The 25,267-nt window shown below is 39.3% G+C and overlaps 1 protein-coding gene across 7 annotated transcripts in view; it reads right to left on the bottom strand.

The window, feature by feature from the left end:
* Positions 1 to 25,267, bottom strand: part of GREB1L (GREB1 like retinoic acid receptor coactivator) — a 245,631-nt gene that overhangs the window by 83,326 nt on the left and 137,038 nt on the right. For all 7 annotated transcript variants that reach the window (XM_070778850.1, XM_070778849.1, XM_070778848.1 and 4 more), the window contains 3 exons: positions 16,011 to 16,187; positions 8,805 to 8,981; positions 6,612 to 6,734 (listed from right to left, as the gene is read on the bottom strand). In XM_070778850.1, coding sequence (XP_070634951.1) covers positions 6,612 to 6,734; positions 8,805 to 8,981; positions 16,011 to 16,187 — 477 coding nt within the window. The remainder of the gene's footprint in view (positions 1 to 6,611; positions 6,735 to 8,804; positions 8,982 to 16,010; positions 16,188 to 25,267) is intronic.

Genomic DNA, 25,267 nt, shown 5'->3' on the forward strand with positions numbered 1-25,267 from the left:
ATCCAGCCATCTCATCCTCTGTCGTCCCCTTCTCCTCTTGCCCCCAGTCCCTCCCAGCATCAGAGTCTTTTCCAATGAGTCAACTCTTCGCATGAGGTGGCCAAAGTACTGGAGTTTCAGCTTTAGCATCAGTCCTTCCAAAGAAATCCCAGGGCTGATCTCCTTGAGAATGGACTGGTTGGATCTCCTTGCAGTCCAAGGGACTCTCAAGAGTCTTCTCCAACACCACAGTTCAAAAGCATCAATTCTTCAGCGCTCAGCCTTCTCCACAGTCCAACTCTCACATCCATACACGACCACAGGAAAAACCATAGCCTTGACTAGACGAACCTTTGTTGGCAAAGTAATGTCTCTGCCTTTGAACATGCTATCTAGGTTGGTCATAACTTTCCTTCCAAGGAGTAAGCATCTTTTAATTTCATGGCTGCAGTCACCATCTGCAGTGATTTTGGAGCCCAGAAAAATAAAGTCTGGCACTGTTTCCACTGTTTCCCCATCTATTTCCCATGAAGTGATGGGACTGGATGCCATGATCTTCGTTTTCTGAATGTTGAGCTTTAAGCCAACTTTTTCACTCTCCACTTTCACTTTCATCAAGAGGCTTTTGAGTTCCTCTTCACTTTCTGCCATAAGGGTGGTGTCATCTGCATATCTGAGGTTATTGATATTTCTCCTGGCAATCTTGATTCCAGCTTGTGCTTCTTCCAGCCCAGCGTTTCTCATGATGTACTCTGCATATAAGTTAAATAAGCAGGGTGACAATATTCAGCCTTGATATACTCCTTTTCCTATTTGGAACTAGTCTGTTGTTCCATGTCCAGTTCTAACTGTTGCTTCCTGACCTGCATACAGATTTCTCAAGAGGCAGATCAGGTGGTCTGGTATTCCCATCTCTTTCAGAATTTTCCACAGTTTATTGTGATCCACACAGTCAAAGGCTATGGCATAGTCAATAAAACATAAATAGATGCTTTTCTGGAACTCTCTTGCTTTTTCGATAATCCAGCGGATGTTGGCAATTTGATCTCTGGTTCCTCTGCCTTTTCTAAATCCAGCTTGAACATCTGGAAGTTCACGGTTCACATATTGCTAAAGCCTGGCTTGGAGAATTTTGAGCTTTACTTTACTAGCGTGTGAGATGAGTGCAATTGTGCGGTAGTTTGAGCATTCTTTGGCATTGCCTTTCTTTGGAATTGGAATGAAAACTGACCTTTTCCAGTCCTGTGGCCACTGCTGAGTTTTCCAAATTTGCCAGCATATTGAGTGCAGCACTTTCACAGCATCATCTTTCAGGATTTGGAATAGCTCAACTGGAATTCCATCACCTCCACTAGCTTTGTTCGTAGTGATGCTTTCTAAGGCCTACTTGACTTCACATTCCAGGATGTCTGGCTCTAGGTCAGTGATCACACCATCGTGATTATCTGGGTCGTGAAGATCTTTTTTGTACAGTTCTTCTGTGTATTCTTGACATCTCTTCTTAATATCCTCTGCTTCTGCAGTGATTTGGGAGCCCCACAAAATAAAGTCTCTTACTGTTTCCATTGTTTCCCCATCTATTTGCCATGAAGTGATGGGACTGGATGCCATGATCTTAGTTTTCTGAATGTTGAGTTTTAAGCCAACTTTTCCACTCTCCTCTTTCACTTTCATCAAGAGGCTCTTTAGTTCTTCTTCGCTTTCTGCCATAAGGGTGTTATCATCTGCGTATCTGAGATTATTGATATTTCTCCTGGCAATCTTAATTCCAGCTTGTGCTTCATTCAGCCTGGCATTTCACATGATGTACTCTGCATATAAGTTGAATAAGCAGGGTGAAATATGCAGCCTTGACATACTCCTTTCCCAATTTGGAACCAGTCTGAGTTTCATGTCCACTTCTAACTGTTGCTTCTTGACCTGCATACAGATTTTTCAGGAGGCAGGTCAGGTGGTCTGGTATTTCCATCTCTTTAAGAATTATCCACAGTTTGTTGTGATCCACACAGTGAAAGGCTTTAGCGTAAAGTAGATGTTTTTCTGGGATTCTCTTGCTTTTTCAAGGATCCAGCAGATGTTGGCAATTTTGATCTCTGGTTCCTCTGCCTTTTCTAAATCCAGCTTGAACATCTGGAAGTTCATGGTTCATGTACTGTTGAAGCCTGGCTTGGAGAATTCTGAGCATTACTTTGCTAGTGTGTGAGATGAGTGCAATTGTGCGGTAGTTTGAACATTCTTTGGCATTGCCTTTCTTTGGGATTGGAATGAAAACTGCCCTTTTCCAGTCCTGTGGCCACTGCTGAGTTTTCCAGATTTGCTGACATTGATTGCAGCACTTTCACAGCATCATCTTTTAGGATTTGAAATAGCTCACCTGGAATTCCATCACCTCCACTAGCTTTGTTTGTAGTGAAGCTTCCTAAGGCCCACTTGACTTTGCATTCCAGGATGTCTGGCTCTAGGTGAGTGATCACACCATTTGTTTTGGCGCACAAGTAGAAGTATAATAGCAAGGCTGAGTTAATCCTTAGTTGCAAAATAGGTATTGTTATTTTCAGTTTTACAAATGAGAAAATCAAGACACAACAACTGAGTGGTGTCTGCCAAGCCTCAACCAATAAACATCGGGGACAGTATTTGAACACCAGGACTCAGATTCCAAGCCCTGTGCAGTTTACTGTTTGGTCAGAAACAGTGCTCATTCTTTAGAAGACACTCAGTAAATTAGACTGGATTCAACCAAGGGAGAAATGTTGCCACTCCAGATGATTTCACCTTTGTCTTGAGCAGCTTTTTAATCTCCCCTCCCCAGCTTTACTGAGGTATATCTTAACTATCATAAAGCTTACTCAATCCAAGAGGACAGTTCAGTGATTTCTAGTAACTTGACCAAGTGGTGCCACCATCATCATAAACCAGTCTTAGAACATTTCCATCCCCCAACAGGAAATCTCATGCCCACTTTCAGTTAATTTTCATTCCCTCCTTGCCCCAGGCAACCACTAATCCATTTCCTATCTCTAGTAATTTACCTTTTCTGAACATTTCATATAAATGAAACCATATAATACATGGTCTCTTTTGACTAGTTTCTTTCACGTAGCACAGTGTTTTTGAAGTTCATTCATGATATACAATAGCAGGTGTCAGTAGTTTGTTCTTTATCATTGCTGAACGATATTCTATTTTATGGATACAAAATGTTGTCTATTCGTTCATGAGTTGATTGACATTTAGCTTGCTTCCAGTTTTCGACTGAATGAACAATGCTGCTATATGAACATTTGTGTGCAAGTTTTTGCAAGAACATGTCTTTATTTCTCCTCGGTAGATGGGGGTAATATTAATATTAATATCTCATTACAGTTTTGATTTGCATTTCCCTAATGACTAATGATGTTGAGCATCTTTTCACGTGATTATTAGCTATTTGCATATATTCTCTGAAGAAATGTCTGTTCCAAATCTTTTCCACATGTTTTGATTGGACGGTCATCTTGTTACTGAGTTGTAAGTGTTCTTCATAAATTCTGGTACAAATCTTTTATTAAATATGTGTTTTGCAAGTATCTTTTTCTAGTCTATCACTTGTCTTTTCATTTCCTTAGTATTGTCTTTTGAAGTGTAAAAGCTTTGAATTTTGAGGAGGTCCATTTTATCAATTTGCCCAGAAATAAATCCTTTTTATTTATAATCAATTGATTATTGATAAGTGAAATTCACTGACAAAAAGACAATCTGTTCAACTGGTGATGCTGGAGCAATTGGATATCCACATATGAACAGGTGAACTTAGATGCTCAACTCACATGACACACAAAAATTAGCTCAAAATGACTAATGCAAGAGATAAAACAATAAAACTTTTAGGAAAAAAAAGTATGGAAAATTTTGTGTTAGGCAAAGATTTTTTCCATCTATTCTCTACCCCCACCCCCCCGCCCCCCGCTTTATTTCTGGCTGCACCACACAGCTTCCAGGATCTTATTCTTGAATTCCTGTCCTTATTAAACACAACACACATACGTGTGTGTGTGTGTGTGTGTGTGTGTGTACAATATACGTAGTAACTATGTAGCCACCTTCAGTCAAAACCATAAAATATTTTACCAGGATTGTTGGCTAAAATTTGAATTATCAATGACACAAATATGTTGAAAGAAAATATGCAAAAGATAAAGCAGCAAGCCAGCCAGAACAGAATGTCCAGAGCTCGGCAGTTGGAATGAAAGACAAAGCTGTGTAAATAGTAAATTAATCCCATCTTCAAATACTTTCCTTATTTGTGTGCTTTAGCAAATACTTTGCTAAAATGTGTGCTTACATTTCTGGCTAAGAAATGCTGATTACAGGCAGTCATTGATTACAGATTAAGAAGGCAATCTCCTACAGAGGGTAAATCTCTATCAGCTAAGGAGATGCTGCATATGCTTAATGTTTGAAATGATAATATAGGCTGGTATAAAATTCTTACAGTCTATTACTTTCAAAATACATGGAAAAAAATAATTGTTGAAGACTCCATAAATATTATTTGTCAAGAAGAAAGTTTTAGACACAAAGTTTTACTCTTAAAGGCACCATCTTCTATTAAATTCTCTGGATTGCACCTAAAATTAATAGCTAATTTCATGGTCAAATTACTATTCTCCCCTCAACAAGGGATACACAAGAATATTGACATAGCACTTGGTCACTTGTGTTCACTGTAAGTCAGTTGTGACAACTGAAGGAGCCTTTGCTAAATAAAGCCTGAATCTTGAATTCCTCTATTTGGAACAATTTTCATTTTCAAAATATATTTCTGCATAATTAAAATGTTAATTATCATTTCACTATTTATTATTAACATTTCAGTATCTTTTCATTATTTTCAGGTATGACTAGTTATTTATATATATTCACCTCTCCCTTATGAAAGGTAACATGTTTTATTGCTTTTATCCCTTATTTGAGTGATTTTTAAATCACTGGAGCCAACAATCAAGTACTGGAACCCTGACTTATAGCATCTGACAAGGGTCTGGGAATAAAAACACACGGTAAGTTTCTGTTGGAATGAAGTAAGTATTCACTACTAATGCTGTAGTTTTAAAATTGCATTTCATTAGACCCAAGTTCTAATGGCAGAAAATATACTGCAGAATCAAATTATTAAAATTGTAGGAGGAGACATCATTATAACGAAAGCTAGTATTTCAGCGCCAAGAGCCAAATGCCAACTTTTTTCTTACTTGAATACCTAGTGACATGATGTTCTCTCATTTATTCTAAATGAGAATTTAGAATATTCTCTTCTCTCTCAAATGACAGGCTTTATATAAATCTCTTGGACAGTTTAAAGGCTAGACTTAAAATCCAGGATGAAATGGTTTTTGCTGAGTCCAGACACATAGCCAGAAATGTCCCCAAATAAAGTCATCTTCATTATCACTGCAGTTGTTACTAATATAGTCTAATAATCACTTCCATCTTGAAAATAAGTGGAAACCATTTACCAGCTCATCAAAATTCCATATACATTTGGAAGAGAAATGTCAAGTAGTGCAATGAAGAAAGACAGTCTTTTTTCCAATTTGTTGTGGTTGAGTGAACTCTGGCAGAACACATATGCTATGAGGTTTGTGGGTAAAATAATACTTTCCAAGATACAAGTGAACTGAAAAAAAAATTCACTCATACTTTTGAAATACTTTTCTTCTTGCCTAAGATACAACCTAGGCTGGTTCTGAAAATTTTTCTCAAACACTATCTGCAGGGATCTCTTCAGTCACAGCCCTCAGCCCTTCGGCCACCTAGACACATTAAGTCCTGCTGGAGTATTATCCTGACCAGAGTGCAGGCCTCCTCACTAGAGGAATTCTCAGAAGTTTTAGACTAGTGGCTTATCTGCTCAGTTATCAGATCAGCCATTCTGTTGACCCTCTCTGATACTGTAAGGTGGCTTCACGTACTAAGATTTTATCTGGTTATTTGTAACCAAGCTGCAATCTTATACTACCTGAAACTAGATCCTAGATCCTTCCATTGTGATCTTCAGTCCTGCTTTGGGATTTTAGTTTGTATCCAGGTTGGTTGGTAATATTCAATATAATGTTGAGCAAGCCTAGTTAGAGCCCTACCCTAGCACTCCAGTCTTCATGAGAATGTCCTCAATAAATGCCACCTCATAGCTATGACGCAAACTTCTCTCATGGCTGTATTTCTACTCACTGCTGCTGCTGCTAAGTCACTTCAGTCGTATCCGACTCTGTGTGACAGCAGCCCACCAGGCTCCCCCGTCCCTGGGATTCTCCAGCCAAGAACACTGGAGTGGGTTGCCATATCTACTCACTACCTCCTGTCAAACTCCTCTAGACACAGGTCCTAAGCTTGAGCTAAATTCTCTACCAACTGTCAGTTCCTGTCTCCTTGCTTTGCCTGGCATTGGCAGTGCTGTTTGGGATTTGGGGTCCTGGTCACCCACAGACTGACCCATCTCAATGCTGAGTTCTAATTTGAATAGTAACTCAAGTAATACCTCTATTAAAAAAAAAAAAAAAACCTCTGTTCAAATCAGCCAACGGTAAGTTTAAAATACCTCGATAAATATACATCTGCTGCTTGAAATTGCAAAAGAAAATAACCTGTACCTGTCTGAATGAATCCTGATTTGTATCCATTTGTTGTGCCGTTTTCTGGGGTCACAGTTGATGACACTGAAGAGTTTGGTTTAATGGAGTGGCAAGTGGTAGAGGATTGTCGGCTTCTACATTCTAGGAAGGATTAGAATCATAGAGAACAATATTCTGTTAAAACAAGTGACGGAGCCACAATCCAAAAAATCTCTAAAATAAACCCCTACTCCTCAAGGAGCAGCCACTTTCTTTAAGAGATCCGCCTTCCCCAGTCCTGACTCCAACAGAATGTCCAAGCTGGTGAACATAATTTGTCTTCCTAGGGCCATATTTGGAAAACAAAGAGATGATTCTGTTCCTTAGAACAGTTTGACTTTTGTTATGCACAGACTAGTTCCCAGGAGAAAAATTACTCATAACCAATATAGTCATGCTAGTTTTACGGGTAAGACTGAGGTTAAATTGTCTATAATTTATAAAAACTCAGTAAGCTTTCAAGCACTAATCTCCTGTCTAGGACTGATTTCAGTGCAGAATAGTAACCTAGATTTGGAGCCTCTTAGGCTCCCTTCAACCTTAATTGATGTTCAGAAACAGAAGCAAAGAAAAATTTATCAGCAGAAGAGAAAAATTAGAAATTCTCAAATTCTTACTATTCTCAGTTCTTATTAAAAGAAATTGACAGATATTATTCAAAGTATTACTGATTGTGCAACTAAGCTTCATTTTAAATGAGCCAATATTAATTGGGCTTTGGTGTAGTATTTTAATATACTTTGCATTGATTCAGGTAGATAGCAAATATTGTGACAACCTGTGTGGCTGTAACTTCCAACCAATTTATACTATATGTGGTACCGTATTAGTATTTAAAGGTAGCAGGTGAAAAAGAAATATAAATAGTTGTAAATGACAAAGTTAATTATAGTGGATCCTTTAGAGAGCTTCCAAGTTTATTGGAGACATGCAAAAGGTAGATGAAGTTTTCTGCAATCTTCTATGCTATGACCTTCCTTGAAGAGCTACTATATTTTGGCCAAAAAGGATATCTTCATGTTAGGTATATTGTATGCAAATATGTATTTGACATTATTTACATAAATACAATTCCAAAACAGCAATGGCTATAAGTGTGAGGTTCCAGAAGTCACCCAGGATCATTGTGTCACAAACTATTTCAAAAAGGTAATTCTTTACCAGAAAGATGAATTGTCACTGAGCACTAAATAAGAACTTAAAGATACTTTATGCAACCATAAAATAGTCATCACTCTGTACCAACACAAAGTGTTGTCACTTTGCTGACAAAGGTCCGTATAGTCAAAGTTATGGTTTTTCCAGTAGTCATGTATGGATGTGAGAGTTGGACTATAAAGAAAGCTGAGCGCCAAAGAACTGAAGCTGTTAAACAGTGGTGTTGGAGAAGACTCTTGAGAGTCCCTTGGACAGTAAGGAGATCAAGCCCATCGATTCTAAAAGAAATCAGTCCTGAATATTCACTGCAAGGACTGATGCTGAAGCTGAAGCTCCAATACTTTGGCCACAAGATGCAAAGAGCTGACTCACTGGAAAAGACCCTGAAGCTGGAAAAGATTGAAGGCAAAAGGAAAAGGGGGTGCCAGAAGATGAGATGGTTAGATAGCATCACTGACTCAACAGACATGAATTTGAGCAAATTCTGTGAGATAGTGGAGGAAAGGAAAGCCTGCTGTGCTGCAGTCTATGGGGTTGCAGAGTCGGATACAACTGGAGCGACTGAGCAGGCATGCATGCTAAATGCCAGAAGAGCTAGGAAGAGTCCATTCTCCCCTCTCCCCCCAGAGATGTATTCCACACCCCTAAGAAATACAATGAGAAATTTAAATAGTTTCTATTAAAAATGAAAAGCAGCAAGTCAAGGTACTTCCCTGGCTGTTCAGTGGTTAAAGATCTGCCTCCACTCCAGAGAGAGTGGGTTCCTTCCCTGATTAGGGAACTAAGATCCCATAGGCTACATGAAGTGGCCAAAAAACAAACAAACAAACAAACAAACAACAACAACGAAGCAAGTCCAATAACCTGCCAGGGGCTTTACATTCTGGCATAGTCTTCTGAACTTGGGGTATTTATCTATTCCACACCTGGATTCTGAACCCTGTATGGGTCACAGGTCACTTGTCAATATCCTAACACTCACATTCCCTTCCCACCCCCGGAAGCTGACGCTACCTTTCCAGCAGATAAGAGGTCCCTTCGACAGTACACCCTGGGAGCTTCTGACTAGGTAGTACTTTAAGTGCTTCTGCTTCTTTGGCTGGGTGGTGAGCTTCAAGTTTATGTGGTTGGAAAATTCCGTGAAATACCGAAATCCTCTTTCTCCACAGCCGATACAGTTTCCAGAAAACCCTGAAATGAAGACAAAGTTACTGGTGGCCTTACATGTTGTTATAATACTTAAATTTTATACACAAAAAGGATAGAAATACTCACTCTTTGGCCTGTTAACTTCCTAATTTCAAGGAAATAATTCAAAGGAAAAAAATAGGTGCAAAAAATTTAGCAATTATAACAGTGAAAGATGAAATAATTTTAAAATGCTCTCAAGGGATAATGATTAAGGAAATAGAATGGATAATATCATATGATAGAATTTATATAGGTAACACAAAAATATGAAGAATATTGGACCTAGAGATACCTATTATTTCCTCCTTACAAATTCCCTTCTTTTTTAAAAATTTTATTTGTTTTGGCTGCGCTGGGTCTTCGTTGCTGCACAGGCTTTTCTCCAGTTGCGGCAAGCAGGGACTGTGCTCTAGTTGTGGTGCGCAGGCTCCTCATTGCAGTGGTTTCTCTTGTCGTGGAGCACACACGTGTCGTGGAGCACACACGTGGAGCCCGTGGGCTCTGGGCGCACAGGCTTCAGTAGTCACGGCTCCTGGGCTCTAGAGCACAGGCTCAATAGGGTAGCACACAGGCTTAGTCGCTCCAAAGCACGTGGGATCTTCCCGGCTCAGGGATGGAATCCGTGTTTCCTGCACTAGCAGGTGGATTCTTTACCACTGAGGCGCCAGGGAAGCCCCATATTTTCTTCTGGCCCTGGTTCTCCATCCTACCCACCATGTGGATTTGACTCCATGGCCACAGCTGATTAGACTGTGGACCATTATCTTACACCATCTTGGACAGTCAGTCTCGCTACTGGAATTTTGAAATAAATACAAAGAGAATCAATCAGATGATACGAGACCCTGGATATGGTAAGTTTTGTAAAATCTGAACCCAAGTCAGGGCTATGCCAGCTAGGGTGTGGGAGAGAGCCAACTGGAATCGTGAAGAGGAGCTGGTCTCCAGATAGGAGAATACGAACAGAGATGTATAAACTCAGGGCATTGTTCACGTCCCAGTTTCTATGAGATCCAGTTGTACTTTTTGGCACAAGTTTCCTGAGATTCCTATTTCCTCTCTGTTCAAGGAGATCCAACCAGTCCATCCTAAAGGAGATCAATCCTGGGTGTTCATTGGAAGGAACTGATGTTGAAGCTGAAACTCCAATACTTTGGCCACATGATGTGAAGAACTGAGTCATTTGAAAAGACCCTGATGCTGGAAAAGGTTGAAGGTGGGAAAGGGGATGACAGAGGATGAGATAGTTGGATGGCATCACTGACTTAATGGACAGAAGTTTGAGTAAACTCCGGGAGTTGGTGATGGACAAGGAGGCGTGACATGCTGCAATCCATGGGGTCACAAAGAGTCAGACATGACCGATCGACTTAACTGACTGATACAAGAAGAGAAGAGAAGGACCACAGGATTCAAGACAGACTATCTTATAATGCCCCAATCTCAGAATGCTGACAATCAATTCAGAACACTTAGAAATGGGCAGTCCAACTTATTATTATTTATTCAATGATTATTTGAGCACCTACCTGTATGCCAGGCATTGTGCTAAACACTGGGAAACCAGTGGTGAATGAAAGATAGTCACAACCTCCCATCAGTTACATAATATTAGTAATTCTACATAATTAGTTTATTACCATCACTTATAGAGATATAAATATTAACATAATTTCATAAATTATGTAAAACTTATTCAGAGATGGATTGCATTCAAGAGCATTTAGCTATTTGTCTAATACTTTGCAGTTGTAGGCCAAAAGAATAAAGATGTCAATGGTTGCCTTATTCACCAAATTCCTAAAGTCAACCATCCATCTAACCATTCACCCATCCACGTATCCATGTATCCATCCACTAATCCATGCATTTATCTATCTGTCCATGCATCCATCCAACAAATATCTGTGCTCTGCTATGTGCTGGCACTATTTTGGGTACCAGGTTTTAGCACTGAACAAGGAAAACAAAACCACGGCCTCCGTGGACCTTACTTTCTGATGTGATCATTATGCCTTGATGGAAAATTGGCTGACGTATGAGGCAGATGCAACACACTCAAAACACAATAAATAAAAGAATCTTCAGCTGAAATAAAAACAGTGTCAAAAATAGGCTTATCTCAAAGGTCCAAGCCAAGCAGTTCATAAAAGATTAATGCGAGAATTAGAATTAAAAAATTATTGGGGTTAGAGTTTACCTCTTTTCCTCTACCTGTTTCCTGAGGTGAAAAGCAAAAGAGGGTAAGGAGGAAGAAAAGCAATGGATCTGGATAATCTTCAAAGAAGAGAAACTTCCTACTAATGATGAGAATTGGCAATATAAAAGAGTAAGAATGCTATAGTCCATTTTTAAAACTCTGTATGGTTTCTGTATTAACTTTGATTCAAGACAGATTTTATCTGTTCAAAGTTCATGCTGTCACTATCACAAAAAAATAATGTCTCTTACAGCCAAATTACCTTTCTAGTTTTCCTAGCAATCAGATCTTTCAATTCCATGGCAGATGTGGGGCATATGCACCGCCAAGTGGATCAATTTATTTTAAAATCAATTTCCCCATAGTCCTTGGAATCTGCATAATCTATATAAAAATTTAGACAAATTGATATTGGAGTCCACAAGGATTCTAGAATAGTTTAAGTTTTTAAAAAATTTCCCACTAAATCTTTTAAAAATTTTATTTTTATAATTTTTTTTTTTTTTTTGCTGTGCCACATGGCTTGTGGGTACTAATTCCCTGACCAGGGATTGAACGTGGGCCCTTGGCATTGAGTGTGTAGAGACCTAACCACTGGACTTCCAGGGAATTCCCCCCACTATATTGTAATGCATACTAAAATCATTCATCTTAAGTAAGAAGTGTTAGATGAATATTAACTTTTCCACAATAGAATAATGAACATATAAAAATCTCATTGTGCCCGTTTAAGAGAAAACTTTTACCATTTGTGGCACTATACTTTCACTGGAGTAGTGGTTAATAAAAAATTATTAAGCAAAGTAGCATGTCTATAAGGGTATTTAACAAATATGATAGAATGGCAGAATAATTACCATTTAAAGAGCAAGTATGTGCCAGGCACTGTGCTATTGGGTACCTTATAAACATCACCCCTTTGATCATTATAACCCTGCAGGGTAGGCATTATTGGTTTCTTTATATATCAATAAATGGGGAATCTGAGACTTCAAGAAAATAAGTAGCTTGCTCAAGTTTTTAAAGTGCTAAGTAGCAAATCTGGGATTTAAACCCAGTTCTAATTCCAAAGCCTTTGGTTTCATATTCCTGATTATAAAGGATTATAAAATCTATTATTCTGATGGTCTTTTCTGTGTCCTTTCCATGACATTCTAAAAGAATCCCTCTAGTCATGAAGAAAAGGCATTGAACAAAAAGGCATTATAAGATATTTTTCTACGCTTGTAATCAGAACCACATATGCACTGTCCCATTTGATAAAACTTTGATGCATTTAAAGTGCTCAAAAGGTTTCCAACAACAAAAAGTTGTTCTTCCAGAACCAACTAGGTTCTTAGCTCTGTGATGGAAAAGACCATGTCTTGTCATTCTTGTGCTCACATATCATAGCCTAATGTGATTTTTTGGAAAAAACACTGTTGAATGAATAAATGAACAAAAGAGTACTTGGATCTTCTTTGCTAATTTAGTCCAATGTACAAACTTTACAGGAGATCCAACCAGTCCATCCTAAAGATCAGTCCTGGGTGTTAATTGGAAGGACTGATGTTGAAGCTGAAACCCCAATACTTTGGCCACCTGATGCGAAGAGCTGACTCATTTGAAGAGACCCTGATGCTGGGAGGGATTGAGGGCAGGAGGAGAAGGGGACGACAGAGGATGAGATGGTTGGATGGCATCACCGACACAATGGACATGAGTTTGGGTGAACTCCAGGAGTTGGTGATGGCAGGGAGGCCTGGCGTGCTGCGGTTCATGGGGTCGAAAAGAGTCGGACATGACTGAGCGACTGAACTGAACAACTTTACCATTAGGTGTCTATATTAAACCATCTGCTCAATTTCACTAAAATAAAAAAATGGATATTAAAAAAATTAAAGCCCATGAAAATGAAAATTATCACTTCTTTTTCTATGAATCAAGAGTAGGATTTGAACTGTAGTTTAAGGAAACTTTACAAAGTATGTGCAGGATCACTTTCTGACTCAAGATATTGATCTATGTACTCCTAGACTTCGCACAGCAAAGGAAACCATACACAAAATGAAAAGACAACCTATGGAATGGGAGAAAATATTTGCAAATGATATCACCACAAATGGGTTAGTATCCAAAATACACAAACAGCTCATACAACTCGGTATCGAAAAACAAACCACTCAATCAAACAGTGGGCAGAAAACATGAATAAACGTTTTTGCAAAGAACACATACATCTGGCTAATAGGCACATGAAGAGATGCTCAACACTGATGGTTATTGGAGAAATGCAAATCAAGACAACAATGATATCATTTCAAACCTGTTAGAATGGCTATCATCAGAAAGTCTACAAATAACAAATGCTGGAAAGCATGTGAAGAGAAGGAAACCCTTGTACCCTTTTGGTGGAAAAGTAAACTGGAGCAGTCATTATGGAAAAGAGTAATAGAGGTTCCTTAAAAAACTTAAACTAGAACTGCTATATAATCCAGTAACTTCAGTGCTGGGTATAAAGCAAAGAATGAAAACACTAAATTGAAAGATACACGCACCTCGAAGTTCATAGCAACGTTGTTTACAATAGCCGAGATATGGAAGCAACGTAAGTATCCATCAACAGACAGATGGATAAAGAATATGTGGTATGTGTGTGTATATATATATATATATATATGTGTGTGTGTGTATATATAATACATCATATATATATCCTGTGGCTATATATATATATGATATATATATAACATACAAACGAGTTCCATTCCAAGAGTGTATTCATAAGTCCAAATTATTCAAAAGCCCAACAGTTAGCCTAGGTACCCAACTAACACAGTTGGCTATATGGTACTATACTGTAATAGGTTTATAATACTTTTCACACAAATAATACATGAAAGACAAACACAAAAAATAAATAAAACATTTTTAATCCTACAGTACAGCATCTTGAAAAAGTGCAATAGTACTGTACTGATACTGTACTATTGCACTGTATTATATAAAATATTGTATGTATTGCTGGCATCCAGGGGCTGGCATCCAGTGAACAGGCAAGAAGAGTTACTGACTAGAGGAGGGAGAAGATGTGGGAGATGGTAGAGCTGAAGGACTGTCAGCAATAGGAGACGGAGGGCGAGCTGCAATTTCACTCACACCTTACATGACTGTACATGCAAATATACATTCACATCTTTGAAAGCCTGAAACTTGAAGGTTTGTATGTAGTGGCCTTAATACATATGTATACATTCACACATGTATACACACAGACACATGCACACACAATCGAATATTACTCGGTCATAAAAAAGAATGAAATTCTGCCATCTATAACAACATCGATGACCTTAGAGGGTATTATGCTTAGTGAAATAGGACAGATAGAAAGAAAAAAAAAAAACTGTATGATGTCACTTATCTGTGAATCCAAAAATAATACAAATGAATGATACAGCAAAACAAAAAGACTCACAGGTACAGAAAACTAGCGCTTATCCGTGGATAAAGGGAAGGAGGGGCACGATAGGTGTAAGGGATTAACAGACTCAAACTGCTAATATAAAATAGGTAAGCAACACGGATATATATTTCAGCACAGGGAATTATACCCATTATCCTGTAATAATTTTTAATGGAGTACAATCTGTAAAAATACTGAATCACTTGAATCAGTGATACTTCATGCCGTTCATTTGAAACTAATATAATATTGAAAATGAACTATACTTCAACTTTAAAAATAACAATTAAAAAGTAAATCCACTTTTGTTATTTTCCATGATGTAGAGAAGCTATGTTGTGAAAAAAGGACCAGATTTAAAGTAACACTAGAAAGTAAAAAAATTCTGAGATAAAAGTTACACATCTTACATCATAGATATATTCCTATATATCTTGGTTGAACTAATGCTAAATATAAAATGAGAACCACATCAATAAAGTATAATTAGAAATAATGGATGGTACAGAATAGGTATCAATAACTTACAAAGTAGATAATCCACAGTTGAATAATTGAGAGTTGATTTTATATCAGGTCCAGATCAATGACTCTATAGAGAGTGAATCCTATTTTATTTCACAAAATAATTATTTTTGATAAATTGCATGGCATTCTTTAATGCCTGGTTTTTAAAATCTCTTCGTTAAGATGAATATTTTGAGAGTTAATAAAAAAGTGAAAGTTAACTTGTGAGAAGTTACTAAATGACAGCATATTAAAAAGTAGAGACATTACTTTGCCAACAAAGGTCCATACAGTCAAAGCTGTGGTTTTTCCAGTAGTCATGTACAGATGTGAAATTTGGACCATAAAGAAGGCTGATCGCTGAAGAATTGATGCTTTTGAACTGTGGTGCTGGAAGACACTCTTGAGAGTCCCTTGGACTGCAAGGAGATCAAACCAGTCAATCCGAATGGAAATCTACCCTGAATATTCACTGGAAGGACTGATGCTCAAGCTGAAGCTCCAATACTTTGGCCATCTGATGCGAAGAGCCAACTCATTAGAAAAGACCCTGATGCTGGGAAAGATTGAAGGTAGGAGGAGAAGAGGATGAGATGGTTGGATGGCATCACTGATTTAATGGACATGAGTTTAAGCCAACTCCAGGAGATGGTCAAGGACAGGGAAGGTTGGCACACCGTAGTCCATGAGGTTGCAAAGAGTTGGACATGACTGAGCGACTCAACAACAACTAAATGAAAAAATGTTTCTTACTTAAACTAAACTATATAATCCGCAGCTAATTCTGTGATTTTTAAAAATTCTGTGATAATTTAAAATAAACTCTTATTTTAATTCCTTTATCTCAGAAGGAACTGTGCAGGTATGAAGTACTCACCTAAAAGTGCATTTTTCCCATGATCATCTGGTAGGAATCGCTTGTCTACAGCACACACTAGGATGTGTTCAGGAAGGTTGGGAGACTTGGCCCCCACCAGGAGAAATCCTGCTGGGATGTCAATCTGTTCCATACACAGAGATACCAAACGCAAATCTTTTCCTGCTTGACAAAAACCTAGAAACCAATAAAAAAAAAAAAAGAAAAAAGGACACAGTGGAATGTTTAGAGAGGTTATAACTCCACATCACCCATCTAGAGAGTAGATTTGCCTGTCAGAATCACTATGAAGGACTAAATTTAAAGTTCATATGCAAAGTGAAAGAAAATGAAGTCACTCAGTCGTGTCCGACTCTTTGCGACCCTATGGACTAGCCTACCAGGCTCCTCCATCCATGGAATTTTCCAGGCAAGGATACTGGAGTGGGTTGCCATTTCCTTCTCCAGGATTGAACCCCAGTCTCCCACATTGTAGGAAGACGCTTTACCATCTGAGCCACCAGGGAAGTCTCAAACACACATCTACCACATGTGTTCTTCTGAGCAGAGATAAAAAGATGCTCATGCTCAGTTGCTTCAGTGTCCAAATCTTTTCAACCCCATGGTCTGTAGCCCGCCAGGTTCCTCCGTTCATGGGATTTCCCAGGAAAGATTACTGGAGTGGGTTGCCATTCCCTCCTCCAGGGGATCTTTCCGATCCAGGGATCGAACCCGTGTCTCCTGCATTGCAGGCAGATTCTTTATCCACTGAGCCACCAGGGAAGCCCAAAAACTTACTAAAATGAGATATTTCCAATCGTTTTAGCCAACACTGATGACTTTATATTTTCTGATCCACAAATAAGGAAATGATAAATATACAGGAAACTGACAAACATGTAATTTTATGTGCACATAATACAGTATTCTTAGTTTCAATGCAAATTCACTTCTCTAAGTCAGATTGATCACAGAACAAATGTCTTCTATTGCACATAGGAAGAGACTGAAGCTCAGAGTTTAGTGAATCATAAATGAATGGATCAGAACCAGAACTCAGAACTGTTTAGGTTATTTTCACTAGATGAGACATCATAAGAAATGAAAAAACCTTACATAACTGCTTTGTAACCATAAATTATTACCTTAATTCATTAGTTCATCATTTACTAAAAATGATTTGCGGATTTCCCTGGTGGTCCAGCGGTTAGGAATCTGCCTGCCAATGCAGGGGATGTGGTTTCAATCCCTGGTCTGGCAAGAGTCCACATGCCACAGAACAACTAAGCCCACGCACCACAACTACTGAGCCCATGAGCTACAAGTACTGAAGCCCACGCATCTAGAGTCTGCTCTCCACAACAAGAGACACCATTGCAATAAGAAGCCTGCCCAATATAAGGAAGAGCAGCCCTCTCTTGCTGCACCTAGAGAAAGCCTGCACACAGCAACAAAGACCCAGCACAGACAAAAATAAAGAAATAAAGTTAAAATAAAAGGATTTTCAACAAGTGCTGTCTTTGGCTTGGGGATAGAGCTGAACAGAATGTGTCATCCTCTAAGAACTCACTTGTAGTCAACTGCAAGGATGTATAAGGAACTGGCAATTACAAAACAATATAACAGAGGACAGCTATGCTCTGCTACAAAGCACCAATCTCCACGTCTTCTGGGAAATGATCCTCCCAATGCTCTAGTTATGGGATTCCCCTGGACAGCTGTGATATTCCAGACTGAGCTGGAGCTGGCGCCTGGTCCAAGCTGGGCCACTGGAACATCCCACCTTTCTGGCCATAGTTGGGCACCTGACAGAAAACTGGACAATGGAGGATGGATGGCTAATTCCCACACACAACCCTGGGGAGAGCGCCATCATCGCCCAAAACACAGTGGGCCAGAACCATGCAGGCTCTCCCAGAATCAACGTATATTATATTATGATGCTAGCCAAATGCCAACAAAAACTGAATGCCATCAGTGAGTATATGAGAAATAAATGAAAACAACAACCAAATATGGTATGAAGCTATGGTGCATAGGAATCTACTATATGGTTTGGATCATTAAACCTCAAAAGCAGACATGATAAAATTAGAAAAAAGCCAGGAAACCAGAGGCTAGAATGATAAAGACAATGGGGTTCAACTATTTCAAGCTTGTAGATTCTCTATTAAAACTAAAAACTCAAAGGTAACTTCCAGTGTTCACAGTTTGAGAAAAATAATATCTAATGTTATTGTGACTTCTTTAACAATTTGAATGAATTTGTATTTTATTATTCACAATATCATTTGTATTTATTTGAATAATCTTTTATATATGGGGTCATATTATTTATTCAGTTTACAAACTTTTTTTTTTTCCTATAGATGCATAGAGCCCTTTAAAGAATCTGCTGTCTCCACCTCCATTAAGGGACAAAACTCTCAGGTTTGAAAGTTGGGAGTTGATGATATGATATGAAAGGCAGTTACAATTTATGGAGCACTTAACATAAGCCAGGTGGAGTGTTAAGCAGTTCAGAGACTTTCTTATTTAACCCTCTCAACAATTCTAGCTAGGTATGACTATATCCCTTTCATACATGGAGAAATTGAGGCTCAGAGAGGTGAGAGTGTTTGTCCAAGCTTACATAATGAGTCCCATAATGTCCAGTGATGTAAGACATGGAAAGTTTGCTATATAAAAACAGGCATAAAATGTATTAGTCAACTTGGGGGAAAAAAAAAAAGCACTAAGAATAGTTATACTCCAGAGCCAAAACCATGAGGGGTTAACACAAATGTCTCTACCAAATTCTAAAATCCTAACCCAAGAAGGCTAAAAATAGAGACTTCCTGGAGGTCAGGTTAAACTAGAACACTGTGATTCTGTTGCTAAGGCACTGGTTCAGTCCCTGGTGGGGGAACTAGGATCCCACATGCTGTGCAGCCAAAAAAAACTCCTAAAAGGAGCAGTAAATTTCTTAATCAAAGGAATTATTAATTCATGTATAGACAGCAAATCTATCCCTAGTAGGTAGCACCATTATTACAACTTTCTCCAAAGGGCAAAACATAAACACCTTCCCAAAGGATGTAGATAATTCAGTGATGAGAGGTTTACGATTACTGATTGATGGAAACAGATTGCTTGAGGAGATTTCTCTGTCACTAAGAAGTAGTACTACAAACTTTATGAACTTACAGTCACTCCGTATTAGAAAAAATACACAAGTCAGTACCAGTCTGTACCAATTTGCAAATTATTAAAAAGCAAGGACATCACTTTGCTGACAAAGGTCCATATACTCAAAGCTATGGTTTTCCAATAGTCACGTACGGATGTGAGAATTGGACTATAAAGAAGGCTGAGTACCAAAGAATCGATACTTTCAAATTGTGGTGCTGGAGAAGACTTCTGAGAGTCACTTGGATAGCAGGGAGATCAAACCAGTCAATCCTAAAGGAAATCAATCCTGAATATTCATTGGAAAAACTGATGCTGAAGCTAAAGCTCCAATACTTTGTCCACCTGATGCAAAGAGCCAACTCACTGGAAAAGACCCTGATGCTGGAAAAGATTGAAGGCAAAAGGAGAAGGTGGTGTCAGAGGATGAGATGATTAGATACTATCACCAACTCAATGAACATGAATTTGAGCAAATTCCAAGAGATAGTGGAGGACAGGGAAGCCTAGAGTGCTACAGTCAGAGTCGGACATGACTTAGTGACTGAACAACAAGACTTTTAGAACATCAGAGCTATCTGGACTCTCAAGGTCATCTGATACAGGATTTTCCAAAGGGGAGTTATAAAAGTCCTGGGGATTCATAAAGGTTCTCCATGATACTGGAGAACTATACATGAAACTAAAATATATAACACTACCAATTTCTAAAACCTAATAATTATTCTAATATTCTACCTTTAAAGCAAAATGTTCTAAGGACATTCTATGTTATACATGTAGGGATAGTGGAAATCAGATGAGCGAACTCAGCACTCACTGGATTGAAGCCCATATCAATGTGTGGTTTTGGTTATCACACAGTTTAAGATTGATTTTTATTATCAGTCACATGTATTGATATGTTGCTTAATACATACCCATAATAGGCTAGTGGTTAATAATGGGAAGCTTTAGGGAACATAGATTGTGTTTGATGGACACAGTCATTTTACAAATGTGCCTAAGGTACTCTTTGCTAGATATGAAAGTTAGAGTCAACCTCATCCTCACTTATCAAATTATATAAAATGCACCGATATGCTCCTAGGGCACCAAAAAAAAAAAAAAAAAGGCAGTGTTAAGGTAAAATTTTAGTGATTATAATCCAATTCGGGGCTTCCCCAGTAGCTCAGTGGTAAAGAATCCCTCTACTAATGCAGGAGATGAGGGTTCAACCCCTTGGTCGAGAAGATCCCCTGGAGAAGGAAATGGCAACCCACTTCAGTATTCTTGCCTGGGAAATCCCATGGACAGAGGAGCCCGGCAGGCTACAGTCCCTGAGGTTGCAAAGAGTCAGACAAGACTTGGTAACTAAACAACGACAACAATCCAATTTGGCTTTTTGTGTAAGAAAGAAAGGCCTACTTCTTTCAGCAGCATATTATTTGCAGATAAATTCTGCAAAGAGCAGTCTGAAACTCTTTCCTCACATTGAGCAAAAATTATAAAAATAAATTAGTACATCCTGGTAGCTTAACTGGTAAAGAATCCGCCTGCAATGCAGGAGACCCTGGTTTGATTCCTGGGTCAGGAAGATCTGCTGGAGAAGGGATAGACAGCCCACTCCAGTATTCTTGGGCTTCCCTGGTGGTTCAGATGGTAAAGAATCTGCCCACAATGCGGGAGACCTGGGTTCAATCCCTGAGTTGGGAAGATCCCCTGAAGAAGGGAATGGCTACCCACTCCAGTATTCTAGCCTGGAGAATCCCATGGACAGATAAGCCTGGCAGGCTACAGTCTATGGGGTCCCAAAGAGTTGGACATGACTGAGCAAATTTCACTTTTAATCCTAAAATGTAAAAATTCCAAAGTTTGGGTAATAAAAGTGGATCTTGCCTTTTTTTGATGCTGGGAAACATATAAATACACTTGGCTCCCCTCCTTTGCCACTCCCCCTACCTGTCGGAAAAAGGTTTAACATTTTATTTTTGAATTTGTCAACAAAATATACTTTTCCTTACACAACCAGTTTAAAGTAAGTTAAACAGTAATTGCTACATGCTCAGTCATATCCAACTATTTATAAACCCATGGACTATAGCCCACCAGGCTCCTCTGTCCATAGAATTTTCCAGGCAAGGATACTGGAGCACAATGCCATTTCCTCTTCCAGAGGGATCTTTCCAACCCAGGAATCAAATGTACATCTCCTGTGTCTTGTGCACTGCAGGCGGATTCTTTACCTGCTGAGCCTTCAGGAAAGCCCTAAACAGCAACTAAAGGATAAAATGTAGACAGTTTTTCCTCATGCATGAATAATATCAAAGAGTGATTAGTATATTGATCTAAAATAAGTATTTTCTACTTAAAATTGATTCTTTATCACATGCTATACAGTGACAGAATTAGTTTTTAAATTCCTAAGGGGTCCAAAAATTATATACTACTATAAGAGAGATTTGTGAGTCAAAGATTGGGAAACACTAATCTATCCCTATCTCTTTAGTTTGTAGATGAGGAAACTGGGACCCATAAAGGTTAAGAAAACAGTCCAAAGTCAAATTCCCAGCAACCCAAGAAGTTGGGACCCAGGTCTCTTGACTCCAGGTTAGAGAGTTAACGTCACTCTGACCACAGAATAAAGGTTACTCTGACCATGAGACCTTACCCGGTCTGACGTAGGACAGTCTCCTATGGCTTCTCCATTGCCTACCTTTGCTGAGTCATCACCTAGCTTTCCAGGCTGAATCCTTAGGGGCACTTGTCAGAGCAGTCCCTGCCAGCCATGGGCTCTGTCAGCATCCACCTGTCTCACACCTACTGAAAGTGAATGTGTAGCTCAGTCGTGCCCAATTCTCTGGGACACCACGGCCTGTAGCCCACTAGCCTCTTCTGTCCATGGGAATTCTCCAGGCAAGAATACTGGAGTGAGTAGCCATTCCCCTTTCCAGGGAATCTTCCCCACTCAGGGATCAATCCAGGGGTCTCCCGCATTGCAGGCAAATTCTTTACTGTTTGAGCCACCAGGGAAGCCCTGGTGAATCCTCAAAATTCAGTTTTGCAAGTCACATAGGTGTCCGTTTCTAATGAGCTTTCTCAAAGCAATATATTGAAGCCAAAGGGAGATTAAGGGGGAGAAGTACAATTTTAGTTTGGGGCTAAACAGGAATAGAGTAGAGAAGACACAGTTCGCGTGCAAAATATCTGAAGAAAGCAGAATTTGCTCTGGAAGAAAGATGATTTCAACGTGATGTCTGTGCTATAAGGAAAACTACACAGTCCACTCAAAGTAAGAAGCACTAATAGCTTTCAGCACTTTAGCCTATAAAGGTTTTCCCATTTATGATATGAGGACACCTAGAGGTGAAAAGTTATAATTATTAAACAATGACTGGATTCTAGGAGAAAAATTTTTCTCATAGGAGGAAGCAAACCTCTTCCTTTTAAATTTTTTTTTTTTTCCCAAAAAGTGTCTGTGGGTTTCCTTGGTGGTCCAGTGGTTAAGAATCTACTTTGCGTTGCAAGGGATACCAGTTCGATCCCCGGTCAGGGAAGATCCCACATGTCAAGGGGCAGCTAAGCCTGTGAGCCACAACTGCTGAGCCCTCGCCCCCTAGAGTCTGTGATCCACAAGAGAAGTCACAGCAATGAGAAGCCCACACACCACAACGAGAGAGTGGCCCCTGCTCACCACAATAAAGTCCACATGAAGCAACAAGGACTCAGCACAGCCAAAAATTTAAAATAATGAGTAAAAATTAAAAATAAACAATTGCTTGTTACAGTGAAAAGAGAAAATTCCCTCTTTTGTGTTAAAAAAAAAAAAAAACTCATGATGATGGCAGCCTATAAAAGGGGCACAAGAACCAACTGAAATTGCTACCAAGGGCTAAAACTGGAAAAAGCTAAACAAGAAAATAAAATAGTATTGGATTATAACCCCCAAATAAAATAAATATTCATGAATGAATATAAACAGATGACTGTGTAAATTAATAAATGAGGGAAAAGAGACAAACCTCCATGCAGTAGAATTCCAAATAATTTATGTAGTTACTCTGCCCTTAAGGATGTGGAGCGTAACTTGCCATTCCTTAAAAAGTGTAGGCTGAGTGTAGGAACTTTCTTCGACAGTAAGGGGAGTGGGTGCAGCAGGGATGGGATACTCATGGGGGATGGAGATAACACTATCTCAGCCAGGTGATCGAGGTCAACGTCACCACCCATAAATCATCTGAAAGTATGTGTCCTTGATACAGTAAGATGAAAATGACACTTTATCTCTGTGATCGTTCTTCACCAAACCCATATATAACCCCAGTCTCATCAGGAGAAAAATATCAAATTCCAATAGAAGATCTAGAATACACCTGATCTATAATCTCTGAAACTATCAGGATCATCAAAAACAGAGGAAGTCTGAGGAACTGTCACAGCCAAGAGGAGCCTAAGGAGACACAACAGCTACATCTAATGTATTAATAGTACCCCAGACCGGTTCTATTGATCAACCTAGACAGCATACTAAAAAGCAGAGACATTACTTTGCCAACAAAGGTCCATCTAGTCAAAGCTATGGTTTTTCCAGTAGCTCACATCCATGGATGTGAGAATTCACCATAAAGAAAGCTGAGCACTAAAGAATTGATGGTTTTGAACTGTGGTGTTGGAGAAGACTCTTGAGAGTCCCGTGGACTGCAAGGAGAGCCAACCAGTCCATCCTACAGGAAATCAGTCCTGAATATTCATTGGAAGGACTGATGCTGAAGCTGAAACTCCAATACTTTGGCCACCTGATGTGAAGAACCGACTTATTTGAAAAGACCCTGATGCTGGCTTCCCTGGTGGCTCAGACGGTAAAGCATCTGCCTGCAATGCGGGAGACCCGGGTTCGATTCCTGGGTCAGGAAGATCCCCTGGAGAAGGAGATGGCAGTCCACTCCAGCACTCTTGCCTGGAAAATCCCATGGACAGAGGAGCCTGATAGGCTACAGTCCATGGGGTCACAAAGAGTTGGACACGACTGAGCAACTTCACTTTGATGCTGGGAAAGATTGACGGCAGGAGGGAGTAGAAGGGGATGACAGAGGATGAGATGGTTGGATGGCATCACTGACTCGATGGATATAAGTGTGAGTAAACTCCAGGAGTTGGTGATGGACAGGGAGGCCTGGCATGCTGCAGTCCATGGGGTCAAAAAGAATGGGACACAACTGAGCAACTAAACTAAATTGAACTGAAGACCAGTTCTGGATATTCCCTGGCGGCTCAAATGGTAAAGAGCCTGCTTGTAATATAGGAGACCAGGGTTTGATCCTTGGGTTGGGAAGATCCCCTGGAGAAAGAAATGGCTCCCCACTCCAGTCTTTTTGTCTGGAGAATCCCATGGACAGAGGAGTCTTGCAGGCTACGGTCCAGGGGATTGCAAAGAGTCAGACATGACTGAGCTACCACTTTCAGATGGGTTCTGGAACAGAAAGAGGACATCAGGTAGAAACTAAAGAACCCAAATAAACTATGGACTTTAGTCAGCACTAAAATTACTAATAATGTAACATGTTCACAATAGGGCAAACTGTGGGGATATACAGAAACTCTGTACTGTTTTCTCAATTTTTCTGTAAATCTAAAGCTGTCCTTAAAAAAAATAAAGTCTAATAAGGAACAGATCTGTGGTTGCCAAGGAGCGGAGGAGTAACGTTGGGAGTTGGGGTTAGCAGGTGCAAACTAGCATGTAGAGAATGGATAAACAGCATCCTACTGTAGAGCACAGGGAACTATATTCAATATCCTGTGATACATCATAATGGAAAATACAAAAAAGAATGTGTATATATGTATAACTGAATCACTTTGCTGTACAGCAGAAAGTAACACAACATTGTAAATGAACTATACTTAGTTTTTTTTAAGTTCAATTTTTAAATGTCCTACTTTGTCTTTCTGCCTTTCAGTTAATCACCAACACAAGACTATGCTGCTAAGTCACTTCAGTCGTGTCCGACTCTGTGCAGCCCACCAGGCTCCCCCGTCCCTGGGATTCTCCAGGCAAGAATACTGGAGTGGGTTGCCATTTCCTTCTCCAATGCATGAAAGTGAACAGTGAAAGTGAAGTCGCTCAGTCGTGT

Source organism: Bos indicus, chromosome 24 (genome assembly GCF_029378745.1).
Source record: "Bos indicus isolate NIAB-ARS_2022 breed Sahiwal x Tharparkar chromosome 24, NIAB-ARS_B.indTharparkar_mat_pri_1.0, whole genome shotgun sequence".
NCBI lineage: Eukaryota > Metazoa > Chordata > Mammalia > Artiodactyla > Bovidae > Bos > Bos indicus.